Here is a 9,233-nt window from a genome sequence, read left to right as displayed (position 1 = left end):
TTAAAGAAAAGAACATAGGTAGGGCATCTTCAAACTGGGTCACCTGCGTTTTGATACACCCCAGAGTCAAGGGGCAACATTGTGCTCCCCAGACTACAGCTTCCCCTTTCAGTTTCTAAGAAAGAAAGTTTCCATCAACTCCTTGAAGTGGAGGGGAGTGAGGGTGGGGGCGGTGGTGGGTGTAAGAAAGAAAGTTTCCATCAACTCCTTGAAGTGGAGGGGAGTGAGGGTGGGGGCGGTGGTGGGTGGTGGTGTTGGGGTGGGGTGTGATTCTTATGTGAACAATCCTTAGTCCACGGGTCTCGGCCCCGCCCATCTAGGTGTATTGGCCTTGGCCACACCCTGTGAGCAATCAGCCCCACTGTCCCCATGACTAGGACAGTTACTAATCCCTAAAACTTCACTTCTGACATATTAAATTTCGTACCCAGGCGTCTCTGGACACATCAATCTGAATTCTCTGACGTGAGAAGCTTTGCTCCTCAGTGCACTAGCTGCATTGGGCGCTGACGACCGCCTGGGAGCTCACCTGCTGTTCTCCCCTGTGTCCCGGGACCTGCAGAATGTGTCTGGGAGGAGGGTGAGGCCCTGCTGACCCTGAGGACGCAGAGTGCGCGGTTCCATCGCAGGATTCAGTGTACACGCGGCCTCCCTCTTGCCGGCCGCTCTCCCACCCACGGCTTTGGCACCCCAGTGCTCAGCCCCTGGCATTGCAGCCTGGTCATCTGGGAGTAGGACCACTTCCTGCTCACCTGGGAGCATGTTCAACTAGATGGAGGAGCAGGAGCCCGAGAAGAAGAATCATCCTGTGCTCCTAAGAGTCTGCCCTGGCTCCCCAGGCAGCTAAGAGCATCTTCCTGAGGAACAGAGAAAAGTCTCCCAGCCTGGAAGAGTGGGGGACCCCGAGAAAATCTATAAGCTGCTGTATGCAGATCAGCCACTAGAGGGCACCAAACACTTAGCAAACACAGACCCAGCTGCAGTCAGGGTTCCTGAGGCTGGAAGAGGGAGGCTGGCCCAGAAACTACCTGCAGCCCTGCAGGTGTGGGGCTGTCAGGGGCTAGGGACACCTGGGAGGAGCTTCCAGTGTGTTACAGGGGAGCAAACTGCCTGTGTCTCTGCCCAGTGTCTGGAGGCTGCTGCGTGCCCAGGGTGAGCTTTACCCTCTTTACACCAAAGTCAGTCTCAGGAGGCCCCTCAGGACATGGGGACTCAACTTTGCTGTTTCTTTTACTTCTGTTCTTACAGAAACTTCCAAAACTCATCATCTATTTTGGAAACAGTTTGAGCCCCGGGGTCCCCTTCGGCTTCTGAGGTTGCGGGTCTGGCACAGGCTTCCCGCTCACCATGGGCAGCCTGGAGCCTGAGGATGCCGCCACTTACTACTGTCAGCAGGCTAATGATTTCCCGCTCACAGTGATATGAGTCTGAGCAACCCCCGCCCCCAGAGAAGTGAAGGGGTACGGCCGGATAGCCCCAGCTGTTCCTCTGGTGCCCAAGTGCTGAAAGTTAAACGCTGCCACTATTTAAGGCCCTAAAAGGAGCAGGTGGCTCTTTGGCCCCCCAAACTCTTTCCACTCCTCACCCCAGCAGCACTGTCAGGTAATAATCCTGCTAATTTAATAAAAACAGCGAGATTACAAGTCCAGAGGCTGGGCTGTGACTTTAGCAGGATTCAATCAGCACAAGAGAAGCGCCTCTAAGTATTGCAAGAAATGATTAATGTAATAAACATTACTATATATTGGCTGGATCAACTTGAGGCATCTTCTTCTCTGTGCTCTCCTGCAGGATAGTACACTGACTCGGAAGTGGTCTTCCATTAATTATGTCATTTCAAATGAAGTCTGTGAGTGGCACAAGATCGGGATCCAACTTGATCTCCGAGTCCAGGACTTCCAGGAGTGTCGGCGCGGGAGATTCTCCTCCCCACTGAGTGTCTGGTTCCCTTGCTGATTTTCCCTAACCATGTCCAGGCGACTGTTTTCCGGGCTTCTGTGCGGCCTCCGGGTCTGTTGTCGGACATGACGCTGCTGCCCTCCTCGCCGCCGCTGGACCGGCGCCGCGGAGCGGGACGTGAGGAGCTGGGAGCTTCCGGCCTCCGCTGCTTCTGCGGACCGTCGGCCTCCTCAGCGTCCCCAGGCTTCCGCAGCAATAGCAGATTGTTTTCTATTTCTGCTTACAGAGATATTGGACTGTTGATAAATTGCATAGCGCTCAAAGGTGGCTTTGTGTAGAATAGATAGTTAACAATATTACTTCTGATCCCTCATATGGAAAATTCTGCTTTGTGTGCGTGCGTGTGTCCTTCAATTTATGACCCAGTCTCACTTAATCAGAAAATCCTTGGGCTGAGAGTGAGAGAGATGGTTGACTGAGGCATGGTGGGGGGGTTGGGGGGGGGGCTGAGAGCTTATTTATTTCAGGATTGGATGGTTAGAGATTAATTCACAATGTGAGAATAGAACTAGAAGAAATTAAAGTTTGGAAGGAAAAGCAAAGCGATCCAAAGAATAAGTCCAATCAAGAATGAGTGAAGCACATCAACACGACTCCTGATACTGGGACAGGATCCGGGTCCAGCCCTGTCCCAGCACCTGGGCCTCCTGTCACACCCGACCTTCAAGGTCACTGGGGCACCAGGGGCCTCCTCACTTAGTCTCCCCCAGCAGGGAGCCCACTGTGCTCAGGCTCCTCACAGGGGTTCCTTCACCCCCTTTTGGGCTCTCTCAGCCCAGCCTCCCCCAGGGCATTTGCATGAGGCCCCCAGGGAGGAGCTGCCCCTTGTGGTTTGAGCTAAAAGGCCAGCTGGGCCCTTCTCCCTCAGGGGCTCCTCAGGTCAGCTTGTCAGCATGAGGTTCCCTGCAGAGCTGCTGGGGCTGCTGCTGCTCTGGAGCCCAGGTGAGGCCCCAGGAGGGGGTGGCCCCGGGTGTGGAGGGAGCACAGGGCCGCTCCTGTGTGTTCTGGGTGCACTAGACACAGGTCTCAGTGTCTGGGGAGCTGTAAGAAAGAATTAGGAGTCAACATCAAAGACCTGTGCTCTAGTCAGTTCTGTGACACAGAGGGAAGGTGTGGAGGGATATAGGAATTCCTGCAAATGAATTTTGAAATCAGATGATGTCACTTCAGACGATATCATTAAAAAAAAAAAACAATGATGTAGCAAAAAATTATTTCCAAAGGAAATTTATCAAAAGGCTTCACTAAATTTGTTGGTAACTCTGTATTTATTTTTCATTTTTTCAGGATCCATTGGGGAGGTTGTGCTGACCCAGACCCCCCTCTCCCTGGCCGTCGCCCCTGGGGAGCAGGTCTCCATCTCCTGCAGGGCCAGTCAGAGCCTAGTAGCTAGTAATGGAAACACCTATTTGCATTGGCTCCAGCAGAAGCCGGGCCAGTCTCCAAGAGGCCTGATCTATGAAGTATCCAACAGACACACTGGGGTCCCCGACAGGTTCAGTGGCAGCGGGTCGGGGACAGATTTCACCCTGAAGATCAGCAGGCTGGAGGCTGAGGATGCTGGAGTCTATTACTGCCGGCAGGGTACACATGCTCCTCCCACAGTGGTTGAACCCCGAACAAAAACCTCCCTCTCAGCGCCCCTCTGCCCGCAGGTGCTGACTCTCTGGGGCTCAGGCTCAGAGGCCTGGGTGTGAGAGAGAGATGATGGGGCCCAGGGGAACAGAGGACTCTGGGCCTCGGCCACCCCTATGACGCCACCTTCAAATCCAGATTTAACAAAATCACTGCAACATCAGGAAAGAGTTCCCCATCCTCCAGTCGGTCACTGTGGTCACCCAATCAGAGTCCTCAGCTGCCACTGTGCCTCTGGTTTTTCATCATGTTCTGTCATCAACAAAGATCCTGTTAAGCCAGTGAAGCCAAAATCCCCACCACCCCACTGTTTCCTCTGAGTCATTTTGCCTCCACTGAGTCTCACTGTGGCCTTGACTATCGGTTCCCACTTGCTCAGGCTCTATTAGAACATCAACCACATCTCTTTTTCCCGCAAACTTCCACTGAGCAGCCCTGTGCCGACTGTGAGCACAGGGAACAAGTCTGCCTTCGCGTCTGGAGCCAGGAGCTGGATGGCTTTCCTTTGCTTTAAGGGTGATTTCTGTGTACAAAACTGGGGTATAGGGCAGAGGTTAGAGGCAGTGAGAGGATTCACCAGAGACAGAGTGGGGGCAGGACAGGCAGATCAATCCAGCACACTGCTGAGGGGAGCAGTGGGTGAGGCAGGAGAGGTCTGCTGTGCTTGTGGGTCACCTCCCTGGCCGGGATCAAACTCCAACTGACGAGGCTGCTGCCAGCATCATAGTGCTGTGCTTAACCTGTTGCGCCTCCATGGAGGGCCCAAATTCTTAATTTTAATGGAAGAAAATATATCAGTTTTGTGTCCCTGCTTTTTTTTTTTTTTTTTTGTCTGGGAGTATCTTGCTCACCCCTATGTTTATTTTAAATGAAGAGCTTTGTCTCTCACTCTACAGACTTTTATCAACCTGGAAGTGAACTGAAGCTTGACTACCTGTGATGTTGGGGTGCTATCTCCTTCCTTTGTTTCTTAAATAACTTGTGTGTCTACCACTAGTTTAGAATATGATGTCGTTGGGGTGCACAGTGCTCACTTCAGCACGGGCCACAGCACCTGCTGGCAGCAATGTCTCTCGCGCCTCTGGTCATTCGTCATCACACACTGAACTGCTCCAGCCATTCTTCTAACACTTCTCCTTGCTCCCTTGTGACCACAGTTTTTTCAGAGTCTGTGTATCCTGTTGTGTCTTTTTAATGGAAGTACAAATTGGCGCCACCTGTATAAAAAATACAAAAATAGAAATACTGTAGAAATTAGGAATTTACTATTAAGCACCTAATCGAAGACTATGAGAACACAGATTTGAGAAGATATATTATACTCAGTGCCCCCTACTCACATTAGCCGAGACAGAGAAGCAGCTTAAATGTTCATCAACAGCGGACTGGACAGACACAGCTGTGGGGTACACACACGCACAAGCGCACACACGTGTACAGTAGATTACAGCTTCACTGTAAAAAAAAATGGATGAAATCTTGCTTTTTGAGATATTATCGTAAAGTCAAAGCTTTTTAGATATGCTGGTTCCAGAAATTCAAAATGTCACATGTGGAATCAGTCCAGGTTATCCTGGACACCTTGGGTCAGGTTCGGAGAGCTCGTGCATATGGGCCCTTCCTTTCTTCAAGAGTCATGTCTCACTTGCTCCCATTATGCGACACAGGGACACAGAGAGGAGAGAAGGAGGACGGAGGGGCTCTTGGTCTACTCGGTGCCAAAATGTGGCCTGGAACGAGCCATCCTTTTCACCAACCAGAGAATCACATCATGTAGGTCCACACTCATTCTGCTGTGTCTCCTACATCCAACTTCTCCTTTTGACACCCCCATCTAGACTGAGGGAAACTCTCTTGGCCACAGCCCTCACCACGCTGGATGCACACTTGTGCTGCTTCATTCCTCTGGGATTCTCATGTATGTAAGTGTCAAACAGCAAAACCTAACACAGGAAAAAAAGCTACAGGCGGATCCGCACATTTAATCTAGACTGAATTGAGATGTGAGACTTTACTCCTAGCTGAAACAGCCGAGATTTAATGGCTGACTTCGCACTGTGTGCTGCTTAACTGTTGGTCCCAGAGCTGCTCTGGAAAGTGTCTGGAGCAGGGCCAGGCTTGGTGACGGGTCTGGCCAGGACCCTCTGCTCCCCCAGCCAGACAGCGCCCCGACAGGCTCTCCCCTGCTGCACCTCTTTTCCAACCACAGCTTGGGTTTCACAGGTAACCTCAGGATCTGGTATGTGCAGACTTGTCACGAATAGGATGACCAGTCCTGGTCACCTGTTTGCTCCTTTCTCTTCCACTAGGTGAATGGTTAATTGAGAAGAGGGGTCATTTTGGCTTCCCACAGAGTTGTTCTGGAATCCCTAACATTAGTTGCAGCATCACCGAAAGAGTTTAAAGCCTCAGCCCTGACTGAGTGGGGGCCACATGGAAAATCCTGCAAGCTGCTGAGTCACAGTCCCATCATTTGACCATCAAACCCCAAAGTGATTACAGTACTCAAGCGATCAGGACAGACTGAGATGGCAAGAGGGAGCCCCTCAGGCATGATGGTTCTGGGGGTCTCCAGAGGGCTGAGCTCCAGCGAACCTGCCAGTGTCTGAGCTCCATGTCTGGGAGCCACTTTGCCCTCTCCGCAGCTGTGATTGCATCTCTAGAAGCACCCCAACCTCTCTCAGCTGGCTCTGCCTGGGAGGAACCTTGTTCCACGGAAGCCCAGCTTTTCTCCTCTACCTCCACTTCTTTGGTTCTGCGGAAGGAAAGAGCACAGGCTCTACCCGGCTTGTTTACCTGATCATCAGACATTTTCTTGAAAACGACTCTTAGCCTGTTTTGTATCCTGATCACAAATAAACATTAACTCAGTGAATGCTTTTGGCGTTGCTACTTGTGGATCTTCATGTCTGTTTCCCACGAAACATGGTGGGGAGGACATTGAGCGGATCCGACTCAGGTGCCCCTGGCCCCATGAAGGGTGATGCTCACCTGCAGGGTCACTGTTAACATCATCCCAGACTGAACTCTGCAAACCAGCTTCCAGGCCCTGCTCCTTGCTGCCCTTGGCATGGAGCCAGCCAGTGCCCAGCGTAGCTGCCAGGCACCCTCATCCTACCTGGACCTATAGCCACGCCGCTCCTGTCCTGGGGCTCCTCGTGTCTCTGGACTTCTCAGGGAAGCAGGCCTGGACAAATAGCGGTGCAGGCACATCCTCTTTTTCCTTCCCCTGCACCCTGCCCCCGCCTCAAGTGACCCCTCAGTGCATTTCTCAGTGGCTTCAATGTTTTGAGTCCCCCCTGCTGTTCTGAATCCCCCAGTGATCCCCCTTCACACACAGGCTGAGGTGCCTCAGGCACCTCACAGTGTCCCCCCATCCTGCCCTCTCTGTCCTGAGCTTCTGCCTCCTCTGGGAATCCTGCAGGGTCATGTTGGAGTGGTGGGGTGGGGACAGGACTCACAGCAGGACATTTGCTCAGAGGTGCATGTGGAGCAGACACGGCCTTGAGTGCGTGATCTGGCAGCATGATGAGCCAAGGGAGTCGGGCAGGGAGACCCCTCCTCACCCGGAGACTGGAGCTGCTTGCCTGGGGCCTGGAGTAGGTGACGAGTGGGCAGGTGCAGGTTCAGGGACACAGCAGGGTCCCTGAAGATGTGGGAGGAGACACCCTTGACCTTGTGGCCATTTTGATATGCTGGAACAGGGCCTCAGATGTGGGTGGACACAAGGTTTGGCCTGCGTTGAGGGCACAGGAACATGCTCAATCTCTGGGCTCTTATTTGTAACTCATGACACCCCGTTTTTTTTTTGCCCTTCTTCCTCATCCATTTCTCTCTAGTCATGAAGACAGTTACTCACACCAAGAATATGAAGGAATCATACCTTAAAAGAACATCCTTTGACATCTATAGTATCTGCATAATCAAATAAAATAAGTTAGTACATTTTTCTGTGAGTGTTAACGCTTGACAGTCCTTGTATTATATGGAGCCAAGCAAGTAAAGGTATTTTAAATGTCGGTAAGGCCAAAAGAGCACTATACTCACTGGGCAGTGAGTATAGCTTGAAATAACTTGGTTATTTCTCAGTAGAGAAGTTCCTTCTCAGACAAATATATGCTGCCCTGGGGACCTGGTCCCTGGGGAGTCCCTGCCTCTTGTGTGACTGAGATCAGCCCTGCAGCTGCCCCTCGGCCCGGCCCTGCCCTGCTCATTTGCATGTCCCAGAGCACAGCCCCTCCCTCACCTCATCATAGTCTGCCCCAGCCCCTGAGAGTCAGGCAGGCAGGACCCAGCATGGACATGAGGGCCCCCGCTCAGCTCCTCAGCCTCCTGCTGCTCTGGCTCCCAGGTGAGGAAGGAAACATCAGGAGGGGACCAGCCCATGGTCAGGACTCCTGGCCTCAGGGAAGTCCTCTGGTGACAGGGTGAACATTTGGGTGTTTTCTGTTCCCATACAGGGGCCAGGGGTGACATCCAGATGACCCAGTCCCCACCCTCCGTGTCTGCATCTCCGGGAGACAGAGTCACCATCTCTTGCCGGGCCAGTCAGGACATCAGCAAATATATAGCCTGGTACCAGCAGATACCTGGGCAGGCTCCTAAGCTCCTCATCTATGATACCTCCAATCTGCAACCCGGGGTCCCCTCCCGCTTCAGTGGCAGCGGATCTGGGACAGATTTCACGCTCACCATCAGCAGCCTGGAGCCTGAGGACGTCGCCACTTACTACTGTCAGCAGCGTAAAAGTTACCCTCCCACAGTGACACAGGCCTGAACAAAAACCACTGAGGGAAGCAGCTGTGTGAGTCTGAGCACCCCAGTGCCCCCACTTGCAGCCACAATTTGAAGGATGGAAGAGTCTTATGGAAAGGGGACAGTAGCTCTTTGGCCCCTAATTCTCTTTCTCCTGCCAGCCCCAGCACCACAGACAAAACAACAATTCTGCTGATTCAATAAAGAGCAAGGTCTGAGCTATCTGGTGTTGAGATATGTCAGCTCATAGAGTGGGGTTTCTGTGTTGCTCCCCCAGAATCCAGAATACAACTTCCACTGAAGGGATGCATTGCCAAGCCAAGTGTTTCTCTCCCCATTCTAGAAAGCTCAGATGTGGGTGCTGGTGCTTTAACCTCCATGGCAAAGCTCCTCAGGTCACTCTCCAGACCATCCCTTTTCTCTTATGCCAGTGGGCGTGATGGAAAGGAGTGAATCTTCCCATCTGACTTTCAAAGCTCAGATAAAACCTTTTTTTGGACAACCTATAGGAAGCACAGCAGGAAGGGGTTATGGTAAAGGAGCTTCCCAAAGATTGGGCAGAGAAGGCCGGAGAGAACAAACAGCCTGGTTAAACAAAGTACCAAGACACCAGGGCCCTAGGGAGCACTTGCTCCTGCTGTCGGGAATGAGAGTTGACACCACCATGGGGAAAGCAGTATGGTGTTTTATAAAAGAACTATCATGTGCAGACCCACCGTACCCCTAGACATCCTACTTCTGGGTATCTTTCAATGAATAGTGAATCATTAAAACAATGAGTAGAGGGCGCTCCCTGGTGGCACAGCGGGTTAAAGCACAGCACTAAGAAGCTAAAGCCACTTCCGCATGAGTTCGAATCCCGCCTGCCCCAGAGGTGACCACAT

The 9,233-nt window shown here is 52.1% G+C and overlaps 1 protein-coding gene across 1 annotated transcript in view; it reads left to right on the top strand.

Moving 5' to 3' along the window:
* LOC101619694 overlaps positions 1–8,371 on the top strand; it is a 12,056-nt gene extending 3,685 nt beyond the window's left edge. The window contains exons 3-6 of the mRNA XM_012727331.1: positions 1,356–1,416; positions 1,977–2,119; positions 2,828–2,901; positions 8,055–8,371. Coding sequence (XP_012582785.1) covers positions 1,356–1,416; positions 1,977–2,119; positions 2,828–2,901; positions 8,055–8,371 — 595 coding nt within the window. The remainder of the gene's footprint in view (positions 1–1,355; positions 1,417–1,976; positions 2,120–2,827; positions 2,902–8,054) is intronic.
* Positions 8,372–9,233: the final 862 nt, after the last annotated feature.

Source organism: Condylura cristata, unplaced genomic scaffold (genome assembly GCF_000260355.1).
Source record: "Condylura cristata isolate star-nosed mole 26May11 unplaced genomic scaffold, ConCri1.0 scaffold00020, whole genome shotgun sequence".
NCBI classification, from domain to species: Eukaryota; Metazoa; Chordata; class Mammalia; order Eulipotyphla; family Talpidae; genus Condylura; species Condylura cristata.
Note: the sequence above shows the minus strand (reverse complement) of the source record. Positions and strands in the feature narration are given on the sequence as shown.